This window comes from Lycorma delicatula, chromosome 2, assembly GCF_047948215.1.
Source record: "Lycorma delicatula isolate Av1 chromosome 2, ASM4794821v1, whole genome shotgun sequence".
Lineage (NCBI taxonomy): Eukaryota > Metazoa > Arthropoda > Insecta > Hemiptera > Fulgoridae > Lycorma > Lycorma delicatula.
In genome coordinates, this window is record NC_134456.1 from 117283243 (window position 1) to 117305187 (window position 21945).

The window sequence follows — 21945 nt, forward strand, 5'->3', positions numbered from 1 at the left end:
TCTGTACTTTTACAACAGGATTATATGATTTTTCCTTTATTTACTTTTCTTAATTGCTTACTACTTACTGCAGTACAATGATAAAATTACAAAGATAATAATGTAATATAAATCACTTTATGTACTTAAAATGAAATATATTTACTGCATAATTAATACAAATGAAATTATGGTTACAGATTTAATTAATTTTTTAACAGACTCTGCTTCATGTACGCTAATGTAAATAATAAGCAATTGATAACAATTATGAAATCACAGATTTATGGTAAACAATAATTTCATCATATAAAAAAAATTAAAGTCAAAATAGTTAACACAATTTTTAACAAATGAAGCTAAAAAAAAGGCAAAAAATCAAAATATAACATCATGCAATCAGATATTTTAGAGCTCTAATAATTTATTCAAAGCAAAACGTAAATATTTTTTTTTTTACCACCAGCATAAAATAAGTGACAACATTTTATTTTTATTATCAGTTATTTCTGTTCTGTTACCTATAACTGACAAAGCCAAGAACTCGTTAAAAAAAAGTCACAGTATACCAGTTATTCTTCAAAATATTTTTCTAATACAATATAGCTAATGCAATGCACCTAATGTATACAAATTTACAGGAAAAAATGATAAGATGAATTTCATAAATGTATGTGTTAGTATGTGCACATACACACACATGTTTTGAACTTGATTAATCTATCTGTATACATAATTTTTTAACAAATTTTTTTTTTAATCTAATTATATTTAGAATATTTTTGTAGGCAATTTTACAATAGGTAAATTTCATCACAATAAGCAAATGTAAAGGAGTCTCCTTGAAACACTTTAATTAAATACATTCTAAAACCATCGTCCATTACTGGAATGCCTGCAGTGAAGACGGAGTAGAGGATAGGCCCCAACACTGAGTCCTAGGGAACACCCAAGGTAGAGTCAAAGAAATTAGATAACACTTCCTTATATTTAATCTGAGAAAAGTGACTGTCCAAGTAATCACGTAATACCAGATAGAATGGATGAGGTAGACTCACTTTTACTATAGATAATAGGCTTAATGTCATGTATGAGGACACCTCTTGCACGACTTGCCCACCTTAGGGACTATCATTATTTGGGATATTTCCCTTCTGACAGGAGCACATCATTCAAGGAATACCATTAAACAGCTGAGTTGTATAAATTAAGGCCTTAGATGGGAGCATAGTGAGAATTTTATTAGTAATCAAGTCAAAGCCAGGTGCTTTATGTGAGTTTCACTCCTTCTCTATCATCTTTACCACCTTCTTAAATGAGAAGGTCATAATTAAAAGACTCATCAGAATTAGGTTTTCCAAGAAGTTCATAATATCTTCTTCACTGGCATCATTGATGTTAAATGGTTGAAAGACTGACTGAATGTGTCTAGCAAAGAGGTTGGTCTTCTCACTGTCACTTCTAGCTAGCTCATGATCCATCTGATTACTGTTTTTGCCTAGGCCTGTATGGACTAGCAGTTTCCTTGGAGTGTAAAACTTTCTGCCATTGTTTTTTTCTCTAGGATCTCCTTATAGACCCTACAAACTCTATAATTTGTCAGATGATCTGAATGGCAAAGTGCTCAAATAGCATGAGTATTTCGGTCTTTTCTTGGACAGTCGGCAGCTCTGTGTCCCTCTGCACACTTCCACACCAGAGGACACACACAACTATTCTTTGTATGTTCGAATCGTTGACATCTCATGCATTGAACCAGATCCGGATCTCTTCTGATTGTCTCAAATGGTACAGTTCAATATGTCTCATACAATAAATGTCACCTTGTTATTCTCATTAGGATCAGGGTTTACAAAGAATGTAGACAATGTTCTTTTGTGGTGCGTTGATAGGCATTTATTATACTTTGTACCTATGTTCTCATTCTTCAATTTCATTCTTGATATCATCAATCAAGATTGTAGATTAGAGGTTTCCAATACTATTCAAAAGGCAGGCTTGCCCTTTGATGTAAATTAGTTTGTGCTCATGGACCAATCTATTATTTGTTTTGTCTGGCAATAACACAGAGGGGTTTTTCGCCTTCCAAAAAAAAAAAATTTTTGTAGATGTCTTCGCCTTTCAACATCACACATAACTGTTTAGTAATGACAATTTTTATATAGTGGTCGCTACAAATGACTATCAGTTCATAGAGATACAACACATCCATGATTCCACAGAGGACAATCATAGGTGGTTTGATGGCCTCCTTCCAGTATGTTTCATCATTGGATCCTTACGTTGGTATATCCTCATATTTGTTTGACAAAGATAAATTGCATGTGACCTCACTGGTAGTTTGTATCATTCTTGGCTTGTGCAGAACCAGAATCGTTTACCACAATGTATATCCTGATTGGGAATCTAAGTAATCAATTTTACCTTCGCCATCAAGCCAGGAATGATGCTAACAATACTGCTTAGAATGAGTTTACGCCAGGATAACCTCCTAGGTTCTCTATCCAAATTTCTTAAAGATCCATGTTTTTTACCAGATAACGAGTTAGTTTCACCAGTCGTAATTTCATTGGCATCAAATCAGTCAGATGACAACTGATCCATATTTATATTTTTGATAGGTTATGGGTGTAACCCACTAGCTAAATAAAAATTAAAATGCTAGTAACTAATCAAACTTAATATTAATAATACACCATTCCAAACCTAACATAATCGTCCACAAATAAACTATATTATTTATAAAACTCATAAAAAGAGAAACTAATTGTTAATCATGACCAGTTTTTATACATTACTCATCACCAAAAATAGCTTCACAGAATTTAAAAAATTACATTAACATAAAATATTTTGTTTAACCCCCAACTTTATAAAATTTTACCAATTTTCATTACCGATATATTTAAATAATATCTTCAAGACTGATTTAACAACTGTGGTATAATTTAATTCAGTAGGAAAATGAATATTTAAAAAAGTAATGGAATAAATAATGTTCCATACAGAAATAATACTACTTTTTAAAAACTGTCACTCTTGAAAATATATAGTAATCTAGACAGAAAGTCAAGCTAAACAAACTTTATTTTAGGTTTCACGATCATGTATTCTAAATCTGACCACACTTCAAACTTCTCATAAAACTACAATTCTTGGTTTCCTTCAGAACATGGATATAAAAACTACTCCTTAAGAATGAATACTGACGATGATACATAAAAAAGTAGAATTAACACATTCATGTAAAAAGTTCTATATACTATTTTCATGTAGCATGTGCATAATACACAGGGGTTCTGAAAATTCTTGAAAAATTTCATATAGATTATAACAATAAATTAATCAATGAACAAATCAAATTTAAAAATGATATTCTATTTAAACAAATAATTAATAATTACCAAGTTGCCTAACTGAATTATCTTCCTCCCACTATTATTATTCATAACTGATGCACTATTACTGAATTGGCGTAATTATTTTTATACAATGACAACCAGTTTTTATGTTTTTTATATTTTATAATACCTTTAATTTATGATTTAATTTTTAAGTTTAATAGCAAAAACATTTTTTCTCCTTAGAATGGTCAAATGATCAAAAGCGCTAGGGATATAATATAAATTGTTGGTAAGGTTGATTTTTATTTTTATAGTATAACTAATTTTATATACCAATGGTGCCATGTTTGAAACATTTTTTAAATAAACAAATAACCAAATTACAATTTCCTTTTTATTATACCAGCATGGAATAAAAAAAAATCATTCAATCCTTTCAAATCAAATAATTTAAGTATTAACATTCATAACTATTCATACTTTTGAACTATTTAAAAATTTAATGGTGTAAATCGGTTTTAATGTAACTGTATTAGGTAACGATCACAATTTTTTTTGTAATTATCCAGTGCATAGTCTAGTTGCTTAGCTTCTTTTGATCTCAGATTGTTATGAAATATTACAGAATTTCTAATGCTTAAGATAAAAAAACAGAAGGATAGTTTACATACTTTAAACCAACAGTAGAGGTTCAATAAAATCCACTGATTGATATTTATCATACACTATGATAAGAGCTATTTGGATGAATTAGGTACAATTATTCCAAAAAAAGAGGTCATGATTTTGGAAAAACAGAGTGGAACTTTACTCCCAAATCCTCCAAGAGGTGCTAGAAATTAATGTACAATATATTTCAAAGCAGTGATCATGATCTTTCTACTTCTTTTCCCCATTTTAGGACATTAACTTATATCTGAACATTCTCATTTTTACCAGTACATGAAAACAAAACAGAAATTGCTTTAAGAGTTTTTTAAAGTCCTTTCTTAACAATAATCATACTAAGAAAAAATATTTATATACATTTATAGAGAAATAATTTTTTACCATAAACACACACACACAACATATATAATATATATATACATATGGTCAACTATTCTGGCATTTACCTCATAAGTAAAAAAAAGCCATATCAAATCCTTTGTCACATCAGGTCACAATTTTTTTGTGACCTGATGTGAACACATTTTTAGGAAATAACAACGATAAGAGACAAATCTTTGTCAAAATTACAACCAGCCTAATAAAATATGCTACATTTAATACTCAAATTTACATATACATTATGAGTTATTGAGAATGTTATTTTACTGAGAATTTTATTGAATAATTCTTCTTGTAACTTATTCTAACAGCAAACTACCACAAAATAAATCTGGAAAGAAAATCTATTCATTCCTCCTAAAACTTAATTGCAGTGAAAACAATTACCATTAATAGAACATTTCTCCCAAAAAGTTTTGAATTCATTGTTAATCAGAATTTTAAAAAAATTTCTCAAGAGACTATTTATTAAAATGAAAAAGTTATTATTTTTTTCATTAAAACTTATGGTACACAACTCTAAAAAACTGTTTACAGAATATTGGCTCACAAACAGAACTCATAAACACTAAACTACATTTTTCAATTAAGTGCTTCTGAACAAGATTAATAACTTAAATGATTTATATCAATGTATTTCAAGCCTCTATGTGGAATTTATTCAGTTATATACATGTAGATAAAATATTTTTATTAATACTTTTTTTATTTAATAACTAACCAGATCAAATAAAAGTGAAATATAATGCATGATAATTACATCCTAATAAAATTATATTCAAAGTATTTGATTGAAATTGTACAGTATATAATTGCTAATAATGCTAATTTTATACAAAACTTAACAAAAGATGAAAATAATTGATGATAATGTAAATATTACACTTTTACAATTCCATAAAAAGTTAAATTACGAAGCACTTAATAACTTTACTATAACTTCCAATAAGAATTAATGCTTTAGAAAATAGTAAAAAAATATTGTTTCATTCATTAAAATATGTAATTCAAACAATTATAGTGAACATTTCACTTTTTGCAAAAACATGCAAAGCATTTCACTGCCAGCGCCTTAAATATGCTCAAAAATATACTCATTCAGTAGATAATTAGAAGACTGTTAAAAATTGTTTTGATTAAGAATAATTGTTAAATATAATTTCAATTATAATTTATTAAAAAATTTTGTAATTAAAATTTTGTACATATGTAATTAATTTTAATCATTTATTACCAATCCATTATTACTCAGGTTTCTGTATAAGGTATATTTACCAACATACTTTACAACCTGCTGTTTCTACAACCCCTGAAATATTACATGGAGTAGCAGCCTGGAAACTGAAGAGTGGAAGTATTCATAAAATGTCAAAACCAGAGGAAGTTCAATAGAATTAGCTTGTTGTAGATTACGAAGTTAATCTTCTTATTCAATTTGAAAATCATGACTGCATTTAACTTTACCTAGTCTTAAGAAATAATCAAACAATTTTCACAGAAATACAGATTATCCAAACCAATAACTATTTTAGTTACAATCTTTTATCAGTTCTGGATGAAAAATAATAAATTATCTCAAATATCCAATTATCTACTAGCCAGTTGTTCCTCTTTTCCTTCATTGTCACAATCCTGTGTGTCATTATAAAATCTACAAATTACTTACAGGTTAAGCAATATGTATAAAAACAAACTATACTTAAAAAATTATGCTGATGTACAATCAATACACCAGTGCAAAGTTTTCATAAGTGGGTCAGATTAGCAGAATTCTTCAAGCCTCATCTGCCACATTCCAAGGTATTCTGCCTTTAAAAGATAAAAAATATATGAAGTTTCTTCACAAATTTTTACTACTTACTAAATCCGAAATAAGAAATTTTGTATTATAATTTGTAGATTTTAGCAATAAAAAGGTTTAATGTTTTTAATACACATCATATTAAATTATGCTTATCCAACTGAACAAACAAACAAAAAGAATAATAAAAATAATTTTACAGTTACTTCACATGCATAACATCCCTAAAACTGCCAAAGACAACCTGAGACACAAAAAAAAATTCCTGAGCTATAAGAAACAAAACAGAAATAATTATTTTCTTTGTCAGTCATGATGATCAATTGTAACTGAAATAACTAGCATTTCATTGGGTTTACGAAGCCAAAGGGTAAATATATATTAACTTAGTGAAGAAGACAGCAGGAAACCATTATTTACTTTCTCCAGAGCAGCTGACAAGCGATCTTGTAGTTTTAGGGAACGATCACATCATTATTCGTAATGTCATGTGTCTTGGGTCAGATTGCCTAAAATCATTCTTCAGTAATGGCAGCAAGTAATTAAGAAGGTTTCAGAAACCTTTTGCAAAAATTTTACTCTATTATAATGTTTTTTCTGAAAAAAGAAATCTTAAATTTTCTAACACTATACTCTACACACATCTAATCTCCAAATATCTGTGCAAGTACAATTTACTGTAACTATAATGTATCTTGATACATTATTCTTCATCATCATATGTTTAACTAAATTTTACAATTCATAAAACCATCACTTGATTCAAAGAAACTGTTACGTCAATGAGATAATTTTTTTTAATTTCACAGGTTCTAAGGAATATATTTTTTTAATGAGTTTATAACACTAATTGATTTCTTACAAGGTACAATGTTGAGAAGCAATTGCAGTTTTACACTTCCTATCAAATTCATATCACTTTTACCTAAAGCTCATACACTTTAATAAAGACAAGATTATACTTTAATAAATACAAGATTTAATACATATAGGTTTCAATAATGCAACATACAAAAAAATAAAGTAATGCAAAAGTGATAATTCTGTAAAGACTATGGTGAATTCTAACCAAATTTATCAACTATTGACCAACTTTTCATTAGCAGTAAATTTAAAGGTAACTGGAATTGATATTTTTATTAAAAAATAATTTATTTTTTATCTTGCAATTTTGGGTATCAGTTTAATTATTTGTGCAGTATACATTACATTCCTTAATAATAGCTTAAAACAGTATATTTTTGTAGTAAAAAAAAAACAGTAGTTACAAATATGGCTAATTATATAATTTAAAAAAAGAAATTAAAATTAATGAATTCAAATGAAAACCACCTTCTTTGGTGAAACATCTTCTCAGGAAGATTAACACAGAGTAAATCACAAGGTGATTTACTTCCACCACACTGTAATTTGTCCTACTTTTTTAAAATGTTTTTATACTACATGTAAATTTCCCATTCTCTTGGGCTGTGGTCATCAAAAAATATACTACTAACCTTCTCATTTAATTATTTAATCTTATCATCTTGTCAGTGAACTGAATGCTTACAATATGATGAACTGTTGTGGTGGTTAGGACTGCAGCTAATTTAGAATTAACTAGATTTGTCTAGTGTAGTTATTATAATTTGTTCATTTCACAGTGCCTAAAGAAAATCTCTGGAATGTCACTTATTGGAGGAAGAAACTGCTGCACTTCTCCTGCATTCTAATGTTGCCTGTTATATTTAAATATAAAAATAGACATGATATGAAATGAAACTTTGCCACACCAGTTTTTAAGTTATTTACTGATATTGTTAAGCATCTATGCCCATTAAGTTTTGAAAATATTAGGCGAATGTTAATAAGAACATTTGCAGATCAGAGAATGTACTAACACTTTGTATATTTGCATTCAATAACAGCATATACAAAAGAAAAATTGGAGGTTAGAGTCCACTGCAGACAACTGACAAAAGTTCATTTACCTGGCAAAAAATCAACCAGAGAATTGTTAAAAATCAAAATGAATTACAACAGGATGGGTTCATATGTATGGCTGTAAATCATCAAATTTTCTAGATCCTACTATGGGTCCAAATGTCCAGCATATTAAAAGGATATGGGTTCTGTAAAACTGCAAAACAAAAATCCATCAAGGAACAGAACTACACTAACTGGAAAGATACCTTCCAGAATTCATGTTTTGAGAAACATGTATCTCAAATACCACATTTGATGTCATACTGTTAATATCATTTACGTTCATCCTCTAGAATTAGTGGCAAATGTTAGTACAAACAAGCTACACAATAACTTAAATGCAACATAATTCTGAACATGTATTAAAAATGTCAAGTGTGATAGAGTTAATCAGAAATTACCAACAAATTAATAAGACTAAACATGTACCCCAGATAAATATATAAAGATATTAAACTGATAAAATTTTTAACACTTTGACTGTCAAATATTTGCATGGTTATCTCCAGGCTGACCCATTTAAGATTTTGTTCATTCTGCTGTCATTTATTGGCAGAAATTGAAATTAAAAAGAAAGGTTCCTTCTAAAAAATACTAAGTGATTAGTTTCATTCTTTATATATAGTTTTTTATTCGCATACACCTTACAGCATTTTTCATGATTTCCTATGGAAAATTTTAAGGTGCAGGTCTTATTCGTTGAAATGAACATTGAAAATTATAAGAAAATGGGTGAAAAATCAATTTATACCAAATCTTTCAGAATATTTAGTTTTAGTAATTAATTGATAATGTGTCTTATCATAATAAAAAGTCGTACCCAACTCCAAATTTTAATACTAGAAATACAGTTCTGTTGGACTGGCTACAAAAAAAAAACATTCCTTATAATGCGACTATGTTCATTTCTGAATTATATCAGCTTATAAAATTGAACAAGCCATGATATGAAGAGTTTAATCTGGATAATATACTTGGAAAATACATCTACAGTGTGTTGATATTGGCACCCTGAGTGAATTGGCACCCAATTGAATTATTTTGAGCAAAGATACAGAATGATATAGCTGCCGTTCGTATCTGTAATAAAATCTATGTTGTCAAAGAAATGGTTCAACAGAAATTTAACGAGCAGTCAACAATCTATTAGAAGAAATACTGTGATCACTCAATGAAATTTGAAAACAATTACTTTGAGGCTGACAGAGTAGTGGAAATGCAGGTGGAGAAAATAATAACAACAGGTGATGACAGTGACAATTATGATGAGGATATAGAGGTGTGTAATGAGAGAGTTGATACCGCTGAAGGTGCAGACGATAACATGTATGGAATCAAGCCGTTAAAATAATTATAATTTTTAAATTCTTACAATTGAAAATAACTGTTTTATAAGTATAATAATGAAATGGTTAATAGTGCAAATTATAAAAATTAATATAAAAACATATGATTTATCCCAAACAAAACAAATATTAAAAAAAACTATTTAAAATAATTAAATGAGAAATAACAGATAAATAAACAGAATTTTAAAGAAGTTGACACTCATCAGCAATGGCTACATATACTGCAAATGTATTTGTTCACATTATTCAAGATTACTCAATATTAGCTTATTCAACAAATAAGCTGCTTCCACAGCATAATGGGGAACCCCCCCAGCACCTGCTGCACAGTAACAAAGAATACAAGTGTTATGTCTTTATTATTAGTTTTTTTTCTGAAACAAAATATGCAGAATGAAACAAGTTTCTGGAAACACGCTAAATTCCAGTTTTTAGTTTTATTAAAAAAGTAACTTCCTTCATGCTTTCATTTACCTTTCAGTACTCAGTTGATTCCAAACTTGTAAACATGTCACAATCCTCTTCATTTTTTAAAAAACATCTATTGATAAAGGTTATGTTTTCAAACAAAAAAAAAAACTTCGTTCATTTACCATTGCTGAAAAATTAAAAGTTGTGTCAAAAGCTGAAATTATCAGTAACCGAGCAGCCAGTAAAAAACATTACATTAATAAATTGTGTATTCGAGATTGGCAAAAGGTAAAGGATTTATTTATTGCTTGGCAATTCTTCAAAAAGACAATTTTGTAAATTAAAATCAAGAAAACTCTCTGAATTAAAACAAGAACTATTTTTGTTTATTAAGGAAAAGTATATTACACAAAAGATTTTTGTAATTTGTACAGAGATGTTCATTATAAAGGTGGCTTTAGCAAGCAATATTGAAAATATTACAGCTAGTCGAGTTGTTTCAAAAATATGTGTGCTGTAGATCTGGTTTGGCTGCAAGAAGATGTTTATCAAAGATTGCCAGATGTATATGAAAAATTTTATAGAATTTCAGCAATATGCTATTGGCTTGCACAAAAAATTAAATTCTAGAATTCAACTATATGTTTGATTGGTGAATTGTGAAAAGGGACTGGTGGTTGTGAAAAACAAAGGTGTACAGATATGCTGCTATTTTAGCATATGGTATAAAACTTCCACCTATTGCTATTCTCAAACAAAAGACTTTGTCCAAAGAAAATTTCCTAAAGCGGATAACTGTTCAATGTATGAATACTCATTTAATGGATGAATGATTGAAATTGGTGTGGATTTGTATACCCAAAAGCTTACAAAAGGTAAAATCTATGCTCGTCCTTGTTAGCTTTAAGAGACATTTAACTGAAAATGTGAAAAATTTATTATCAAAAATTAATTCTGAATTAGTAATTATTCAATAAGGATTAACTACTTTCCCCTCAGCCTTTAGATGTATGTATAAATAAGTAGACTGAAAGAATTTTATTCTTCTTGGATGACAATTAATGATCATTCATCTACATTAACTGAACAAATTAAAAGATCATCTCTCTCCATGATCTGTGAATGGATATTGACTGCATGGGAAAATATATCTTCAGAGTTAGTGATTGAAAGCTTTAAAAAGTGTTCGATTTCAAGTAATATGGATGAGATACAAGATGATATCCACTGGGAAAACAAAGAAGATGAAGACCCTGATTCTGAATTTGAAAATGAATATGAAAGTGAAGAAAAAGGTGATTAAATAGAAAGCTTGGCGATTGTAAATAGTTAATTATCCATTTATAACACTAATAAATAAATCTGTGAAACTGAAAGTTGTTTATTTTTTATTAAAACCAAATCTTCCATTTATTGATGTGTCATGAAGATGTAAATGAGTATATACAGATTTATTTCTTTTTCATTAATTTTAAAAGTAGCCCATGGGTCTTACATGGATAAATATATCATTTTATATAAAGTTCACTAAACTGTACTCATATATGATAAAAAGGAAATTCATTATATTCCATACACATTTACCAAAAATGCACATGGTAAAGAAAGAACAAAAAAATAATTATTTCAATAAAAAAAAATTATTCAATTAATATCTTTATTTGAAAATATAAACAAAAAAAGACTAAAAAATAGTACAACACCACCTCCAAGTTTAATGTAATTAATAAAACTTATAAATGTATTTAAATGCATTCATCAGATTACACAAGTAAGATACATCATTATATATACTAAAATATAAATATTACATATTCATAATAATATTTTACATTATTCATTCACAATATGGCCACAGAGTTCAGTCAATAAAAGTAATAGCCATCTAAATAAGGCACTTTCACAAAAAAATCACCAGCTCAAAAAAAAATCATGAATAAAATACATAATATTAAACTTTTAACGCGAATTTGCATTAAACAAGGGTGCTGAGTAGAGACTGATGCTAACTTTTAATGTTTGGATGCAAATAACCATTCAAAACTCACAAAATTAACACTTTTACATTAAACAGAAAGAAGCCGTGTTAAAACATTGGTTGTCATTCAAACATCAACTTTGACCAACTAATTTTTATAAGAACAGAAATGGAATAATGATTACTTAAATTATATGCTTGTATTTTAAAGTACTTGTTTACAGCATTCTGGGTGAATTTCACCAATGATGATCCAAAGAAATATGTTCCTATGTTTCCTGTTGCAGTATCTAACATGTGTAGTCACAGTTGTCCCTCACTGATTTCGATACATTTTTTTATTTTGTAGTATATGATCAACCAGTAAACATGATAAAGTAATACTATAATGCACCTCTCAAGTATTTTAGAGGAATTTAGTTTTGAAAATTTGAGAATTTCTACATGATGGTTATATACCGATTGGCAAGCATGTCAAACAGCTACAATGGCAGTTGCTCAGGTGAATAAACAGTTGCCACAAAAACAAACAGTTAAATACATAAACATAAACGGTTGAATACACAAGTCTCAAGTTTGAATCTCTTTTTGAACAATTTTTTTTGTTTGAATTCTTTTTAAACTCATGGTTTTCACCATGAAAAAATTTTTTTCAATAAAAATGATTGAAAAATACAATCTTTTTTTTATACAATGCCATATGTTTTTCATTATTTTTATCCATACTTATGAACAACTTATAAATATTGAAGATTATAATTTTTTCTGCTACACTTTGAGGTTAATAAGGATTGAATTTTATCTATAAGATGTTATTTTTGGAAGTTTTAGAATCCTATGCTGCATACAAATACTGGAACTCTTCAACAATCTTCTTTGAAAAAATTCCTGTTAACTTCATCTACCTGAACCCAGAACTGGGTCACCTCAGCCCCAGCCATATAATGATAACATTCTTCTGTTATTTTGCGAGATGTCAGTTAAACTCTCATTGAAAGTGTTCTAGTACTCATTTTTAAATTCAAAAATGGATCAAACTGCATCAACAAGAAGGGGTACTGATCCTAAACAATCTGAACACCTTGAAAGATCGACTGACAATAAAGTTTTAAATGACGAATTCATAAATGCTGTTATAAAGCATAAATGAATAATAATGCTGTCAAGTACTTCCAGTTTATAAATTTAAAAACATTTTGTTACAAAAACACCTCTGAAAAAAATTTCATCTGTTTCTGTGAATAAAGGAGAAAGAATTAGTGAAACAATGATTGATGTTATAAACTAATCTCATACTGTGGTTAATAAACATTTAATTTTACAAGATGAAAGGGATAACAAACGACTTCATGAAGAGGTAAGATCAATAAATTAAATACAATCTTTATTACTTCTAAATTAACTTTTCTTTTCTTTTTACTTGAAGAGTTAATAATCTTTTTCTCAACACCTACTCTTTTTCAATTTGTATTTGTTATGTACAGAAGGGAATACTGAAAAAAGACATTGAAGAAGAAAGTTTATGAGAAGAATAAGAAAAAAGGTATTCTTACCACTACATTCCTTTTGATGAAAAACAAAATTATTGCTGTGACAGAACATCATTTAAAATCTCGGTGAAAGAAGGGTTGCTCTTGTTTGAAAACATGGAACAGCTTCAATGGTGGAGAATAGAAATTAAAGCCAGAGGATCAAAAAATGAAAAGGCTCAATTTGTAGATGCAGAAACTTTTGAATGTTTCAAGATAACACAAGTTTTTAATATCAGGTAGATATTTAAAAAAATTAATTTACCTACATAAAAAATATACTCAAAAATAATGACCAGAAAAATATATTTTAGGTTACTACTAGAATTATTCAGCAACAGGTAATCTCTGCAGCTTTTCCATATTTATCAGAGCAGTTTAAATACCAAGCTAAGTGATTCCTGGGTAAAACCTTAGTAAATGGAAGCACAGGATCAGATGAAGTAAAACAATAAAACTTTATTAGTAATAGGGACGTCACAACTCTAAAGAAGAATGTGGAATCAACAGAAAGATTTCCAATAAAAAACAAAGGATTGATTTCCAAATTTAATTTGGATCTTGTATTAAATAAAGATCAGATTGGCTGCCAGTATCACAACAGACCACTTTACTTCCAAGGAGCAGAACTGCTTTTGCCAAATGAAAAAATATAAATCTAACTAATCAGCACTAATATTCAGCACAATATACAACGACCACATCAGGCAAGTTTTTTCTCTAGTGTTCATTTGCTTGTAATAGCCGAATAGTATATTTGGACCACTTGTTGCCAAGAAGGTAAAAGCTCTGTTAAAAGAATTATGAAATATCATAGTGATGTGTTCCAAATCTAGATAATTAACGAGCCATACACAACCACTATTTGAAAAACACCTTGAAGCTATTTGTACCCGTTTCTTCTAATTGATTCACAGAATGGACAGATAGTGCCTTGCATGACTCCTTTGAAGATGATGTTAGGTAAGCAACTTGCATCCATAAAATTATTTTCCTAAGTGCATGCCACTCTGCCAGCCATGGGATGTGCATTTCTACAGACAGCTGATTATTTTTATTAAATGGCTGAAGAATGCATCTGCACTGTCCAATGGACAAAGAGAAACTGCATCTCCCGAGGATGTAATTCGAATTCATTCCTTGGCTTTTCTTCAACTGAGTACTCTCATTTTCAAACCAATGATAAAATATATATGGTTCACTGCTATTGAATGAAATCTGCTTCCCCCTATCACTGCTCAAATCCAGATTACATTCATCAAGTGCTCCTGGTGTAAAAAGAATATCTGCTTCAAATGTTTTTCTGATTTTTTTTTACCATCCAAAACTTTACTCTCTAGACAATGAAAGTGACAAAAAATGGATGATAGTATTAGTAAAAGTGTTTTTAATTAATTTTATTGTAGTAAGAAATTGCTTTTTATCTGTGCTTATTTTTTTACAATTTGACCTTCTTAATTTATGGTTATTTTCTTACAATTTGACCTACTAACTTTACTTCAATCCTTATTAATCTCAAAATAAGGTTAATTAAATTATACCCTTGGATATTTTTTCATATTTTATAAATAATTATTAATAATATTAATATATTCATTTTAAAAGTATTAAGTTTGAAAAAATCAATTTCTTTAAAAATAATCATATTGTTCATAATTTCTATTGGAAAATATGTTTTTTATGATAAAAAAACATAAAAATTTAAACACAATGTCCACAAAGAAATTTGAACTTGAGACTTGCAACACTCTGGTTCCGCTTTAATCACTGAAGCTATTGCTGCCTCAGCTGCTTGACTTTCTTATAAAGTTTAAACATAGAAATTTTCAAAATTAAATTTCTCAAAAACCTTGAGCAGTGCATCTTAATACTTACCATGTTAACTAGTAGATTATATATTACACACCTACCACCTGGATGAGAAATAACTATGACCCTCCCCCTTGTTAGTCTCAGATAGTTTATGTAAATGTGTTAATTATAACTTCCCTGAGCATTTAAAATTTTACGGTGAAGGTTGTTAAAAAATTTGAGTCTCATTTGTAATGGCTAACAAGATAAACTAAGACACTGACAATAAGTCATTGAGATAAACTAAGTTCATGATAAGACACATGCACATGCATGAGCAATTTTCATAGTTTTACAACCTAAAAGATCATGCTCACTTGCTCTTTAGCAACTTCCAAGGTGATACAACAAAGTAGAATTCTGGAAGTGAAGATACGAGTTATTTTTTCAGAAACAAAAAGAAAACTGAAGCCTAAGAAATTTTTACATCATTTGATTAAACCAAACTCAGTCTTTGGTTAAGTTTTCTAATTCAACCAGACCAAAATGAACTAGATTCAAAATAAAATTCATAAATTTCCTATCATCCATTACAATAAGTAGCATTTAAAAAAAACACTGATCAAAATAATACCACTATATTATTTCATTACCATTACCTCGTGAAGTAATATTTCTGAAACTGTCCAATTAGAGTATAAAGACCTTTCACAGACCAATTATAAAATTCATTTAGACAACTTTCATGCTAATGTGAAAATACCTTTAATTATAATAATGCTAAAGAACAATCTGGCTAGCATAAAACAACCAGATCAGATGATTTACAGTCAATCAAATTTTATATTAATTATTTGTGCATCTAATCATTAGTCTCTTTCCAAGAGACTAATAATAAACAAACATTAAAATGTAATAATGCAATAATCAAACATTATTACATTTTAAATTCAAATAAGTTTCTGATAAATTATATAAAACATAAAACACTAATAACAAATTAAAACAAATAACAAAAACAACTTTATATCACAGTAAGTAAGGAATAAATGCCTTTCTTTCTTTTGGATAATCTCTGAATTCTGACAGATACCACCAATGGCTTAACAAAGCAGTTTCCATCTGTAAATAAAATTAATTAAAATAAAGAATAAACACAACATAAATTTGTAATCAATCATAAACTAAAAATTTGTTTAAATTAAATAAATAAGCCTTGTTTTTTCTGTACCAAATATTTATTCATTAATTTATATAATGTTTAGTTTCATAACACGGTAAAGGTCACAGACCTGTTCCAGCAATTCCTTGATCATCCTCTCGCTCTCTCTCCCTTTCTCTTTCTCTCCTTATTAACAAAGGATTATTCCCAAAAGTCTATTTGGGAATTCTTGAATCCTACATTTTCTTTCCAACACTCACTATAACTTATTACTATAGTTTTACAATTTACTAACACAATGGAAACCTAATGATCAATGACTACTTACACAAGGCAAAATTGTATTTTGATAATCAGTTATCTATTAATTTTTTTTTTAAATAAGACAAAACAGTACATGTTTATTATTAAGTATTTATACTACATGATTAAGTTGAAAAATTATTTTTTTCACAAAAATGTGCAAGGAGTACGAGGGCTATTTTTTTCAAGGTCTGATCGGTCACGAAATTAAAACCACAGTGAAAAAAAAAAATTTATCATTTGTAACAAGTACTTACATAGTTACACTATTTCTCTACATAGCCGCCACTCCGATTTAGACATTTGTCTTAGCGTGGTACCAACTTTCCAATACCCTTGTCATAGAACGGAGCCACCTGTGTTTTCAGCAATGTTTCTACGCTGGTCTGCAGTTCGATGTCTGTGCCAAAATGTTGTCCTTCTAGCCAGCGTATCATGTGAGCAAAGAGGTGAAAATCGGATAGACCAAAGTCCGGACTGTATGGTGGGTGATCAAATATTTCCCAACGAAAAGGCTGCAGGAGCTTCTTTGTTACAGCTGCAGTGTGCGGCCAAGCATTGTCATGGAAAAAGACAATGCCTAATGACAACATTCCTCTCCGCTTATTCTGAATTGCCCTTCGTAGACGTTGAAGAGTCACGTAGTATGAGGCTGCAATGATGACCATGCCACGTTCCATGAATTCCACCAAGAGAACTCCATTCTGGTCCCAGAACACAGTAGCCGTACACTTTCTGTTGGAGAAGGTTCGCTTGAAATTCGTTGGTTTACTGGGAGAATGAGAATGCACCCACTGTTTGGATTGTTCTTTTGTTTCTTCAGTTTCAAAATGGACCCATGTCTCATCCCTTGTGACAATTTTGTTCAAAAAATCTTTTCCTTCATTGTGGTAGCGCTAAAGAAACGTTAGGGAGGCGTCCATTCTCATTGTTTTGTGATGGTCGAACAGCATCTTGGGAACCCATCTCGCACACAGTTTGCAGTACTGAAGTCCCTCACTCACAATGGTGTAGGGAGCTGACCTTAAAATTTCAGGAAACGAATCACTCGATACAGAAATTGTGAAACGATGATTTTCTCGAATTGCCTCATCCACTCGCTCAACAAGATCATCAATTGACACTTGCTTCCTTCCCTGACCGCCTGCATCATGAACCCCTGTACATCCTGCTTTAAAGTTCCTGCACCATTGTCGCACTTTCCTGTCACTCATTGAAGTTTCACCGTACACATTACTTATTCATCGATGAATTTCAGCTGCATTACACCCCTCAGCCTGAAGAAATCGAATTACCGCATGCACTTCACACTTGGCGGGAGATGCCATTGTTGTAGACATGTTTATGTGCTAGCTGCGTGTTCAGAACTAGACAAAGTGACGCGGCGTGATTGAAGGCCATACTAGAGATGCTGCACAACACATATGCGCAAAGGTTCATTCGATTTTTGCGTGGGTTTTTATTTTGCGACCGATCAGACCTTGAAAAAAAATAACCCTCGTATATTAGAAGGTATTATAGAACCTTGGACATGAAGAAAAAATTACAATTAATTGACATACAGAAACACAAAATACAATGGAAGAGGAAAATTGTACCTGCATACAACAGATGCAATTTATAGAAAGTGTAAAACGGTAAAGACTGGTTGAAGAAGAGAAGAGATGTAATTGTAAAGAAAAGATAATAATAGTTGGGAACACAACTGTTGCATACAGAAAAGAGAATGTTTTTTGGTACATGTCATAACTATCAGAGATCCAGATAGAAGACCGTTTTAGGGAAAGAAGAGATAGCTGTACGAGACAGGAATAACAGGACTGTATAGAAGAAGATAATTAACTAATTGCTAAAATAAAAGATGTTTTCTGTAATGAAATGTTATGAAGAATTGAAAAAGTATGTAACTGTGTTATACCTAATGGGAAAATTTCAGAGATGGTATAAACATAAATCAATAAATTGCATACTTCTTCAAATAAAGTATTTTAATTAAAATACAAATGCAAAAAAATAAAAATTATATACTCATACCTGATTAGAGAGAACCCAAAAAAAGACATAGGGCCATACTGAATTCCCCCACAGTATGAGCCATAATCCAAAGTACATTAACATTTCACAAAGTAAATGAGGTGAAGACACAAATTCAAATAAATCCCCTTGAGGAAGACCATGTTTCAGTGTAACTACTGCTCCTGTAATAATAATTTCCAGAAGAAATACATAAATTGATAAAATAAAATGCACATGTAACTTAAGTCCTACAATAAAATCTTTTGGTAACAAACATTTCATAGAGTAAAGCATAATCAAGGCTATGGGACAGTTTAAATGTGCTTACATCTGAGCCCTTTATTTATATATATTCACAATTTTATACCTTTTAAATCAATATTTTCTGATATATAGTATTTTATTTAATTACATATGGTCATTATCCTTTTCCAGATAAGATTTTAGGCTATTTAAATTAATTTTAATTTCACATTAATCTTAACAATTACTAATTTATTAAATGATATTCAACATTTTTCTAATTATTTTTATTAACATTTTCTTAAATTCTTTCAATTAAATGGTATTTTCTTAAATTGAAAAACACTGTACACAAAATCCAGCTAAGAAAAATATATTACTACAAAATGTGCATGTATTATTTTATTAAAATCCATTTAATCACACTATTTATTCCTTTTTTCTTTCGTTATTTTCATTTTGGGTTTTTTGCACAGATCTTTGTTTGTTTTTGGAATGACTAAAACTGTATAATTAAAAAATTAATAACTGTAGAGATACTTATCAGTCTGCTACTACATCTTTGCATATCAGTCACTAAGATACATTAACTAGTAAATTGTTATTAACTATGAACCAAGGACTAGTAATGTTAGCAATGATAGTACAATTTGATACCATATTTGAATAAATCTTTAAATATGAATTTCATATTTTTAAATAAATCTATTATTCCTGCAAGCCAATCAATCGTTTATTAATTATATTTTCATTGCTGTTTTTCATTGTAAGGGATTATGATTTAATATTGATTTCTTATAATGACACATTTTCTATAATTGAAAATGTGAGTTTATATTCTCTAATTTGATCAACACAATTAAAATTTTTTCTTAGAAAAAATTAAATTTATATACACTTTTCAGACATTGTTATTATTTTCCAACTGAAAGAATATACACACAAATATATATTTTAATAAACCACCAAAACCAAATTAATTATCAAAGGCCTCATCTTTGATCATGTTTTCAAATTATTACTGATTTTTTTTCTTATTAATTACAAGATGTTATCTCTAAAGTAAAGACAGTTTCATTGTAAAAAAATTTATTCTGAACATTTTTATAAATATTTTTTATTTCTCTTAAACAACATATCTTATACTACTTCCCTATATAATCGCCACATGAATTAAGACATTTATCGTAGGAATACACCAGCTACAATATACCTTCATCATATTCTTCTGCTGCCAGTCCATTTAGCCACTGATTAACAGCATTTTTAAGTTCATCGTCACCCACAAATTGCTTATCACTCAAAAATTCTTTCAATTTCCCAAACAAATGGTAATCAGAAGGAGATAAGTCCAGACTACATGGGTGATCTTAAATTTCTCATCCAAATGTTCTCCAGTAAATCACGTGTCGGACCTGTAACATGTGGATGTACATCGTGCAGCAGGACGATGTATCTATCAGCCACTCGTCGCTGATTATGAATGAAATGCCATAACTTACATAGTTTCGTAGTAAGCTTCTGCATTTATAGTCATTACATGTGGCATGAAATCAATCAGCAGAATGCCAAACCCACCCCAAAAGACTATGGTCATCAGTTTGTGTCCAAATGGTTGTGGCTTGACCTTTGTTGGTCTAGTTAGTGATTGAGGATGACATCATTCACTTGACTGCTGTTTTCTCTCTGGCATGTAATACAAAATCCATGTTTCATTGCCGGTAACAGTTGAATTTACGAACTCATCACCTTTTTCTGTGTAGCGCAACAAAAATTCCAAAGCAGATCCCATTCGGATTTTTTTGTACGTTCTGTTAAGACGTGTGTCACCCAACGTGCACAAATCTTTCTGAAGCCTAAATCGTCATGAACAATGCAACCAACAACAGCTCTTGAAACATCAGGAAAAAAAGGCCGGGTTGGAAATCACTGAGCAACGATCTTTTCTGATTTCATCATTGACGCGTTTCAACAAGTCCTCGGCGATTATCGAGAGCCTACCAGAACGTTCTTCATCATTCACATTAATTTCTGCTATTTCTAAACCTTTCACACCATTTTTGGAAGTTTCTTTCATTCCTTACATTATCACCGTAAACAATAACCAACTGCCTCTGAATTTCAGCCAGCTTAATGTTGTGATGGTTTAAAAAACATATGACTTAATGTACTTCACAGTCGGTGGCAACATCGATTTTCCTACTCTTTTTATAATGTAATAACTTACACATAATCAAAGATACTACAACGCGACAACTTACAGATAACAATGCAATGTGTACATTACTAGTGTGGCCATGAACGACAAGATTCACCAACCATAAGCAGAGAAATTTCCCAGCGGTGTTTACTTTAGAGATATCTTTCGTATTTATTATTATAGACATTAGTTCAAGACCATTTCTTTTTAAACTAGGGTAGCTTGAAAAAATAATAACTAATGTGCTATAGTTTTTACATATTATTTCAGATATAGTCAGCTTTTATGTACTTACCACACACTTCGTTTTTGTAGATGAAAAAACTGATAAATTTAAATAATAATAATTGTAATATGTTTTACTCATGAATATGAGTGCACTATAAAATTATAATTCTGTTAGACAGAATACTAATTATAAACATTGTTTGTTGTGTTTATATAATACCCAGTCCACTTAATAATATACATTGATTGGTGCAATTAATATTACTGTTATATACATTCATAAATTTAAATATGTTCATAAATTTATGTATTAATAAATTATTATATATGTTCATAAATTTTGCTTAAAAAAAGTGCAATAAATTTAAGGTATTTTTTTTAAAAGATTTTTTTAAATTTTAAAACTTTTTTCAAAGAAATGGCCTCGATCCATTCAAAATTCATGGAGATGGAACAATTTTTTGCACTCCCCGATTTGAAGTTATAAATTCAATTTTTTTTGTGTGCGACTTACGAACAACTACCCCCTCCATGACTACTGCATGAGCACACTCTATTTTTTGCTCATTAAACCAGTTTTACATTAATCTGTGGTC

General features: G+C 29.5%; 1 protein-coding gene across 1 annotated transcript in view; it reads right to left on the minus strand.

Moving 5' to 3' along the window:
• Positions 1 to 11553: 11553 nt before the first annotated feature.
• LOC142319168 (polyprenal reductase) overlaps positions 11554 to 21945 on the minus strand; it is a 29936-nt gene continuing 19544 nt past the window's right edge. The window contains exons 5-6 of the mRNA XM_075356153.1: positions 18697 to 18860; positions 11554 to 16319 (exon numbers count right to left, since the gene is read on the minus strand). Of these exons, the coding sequence (XP_075212268.1) occupies positions 16227 to 16319; positions 18697 to 18860 (257 nt within the window). The 3' untranslated portion in view covers positions 11554 to 16226. The remainder of the gene's footprint in view (positions 16320 to 18696; positions 18861 to 21945) is intronic.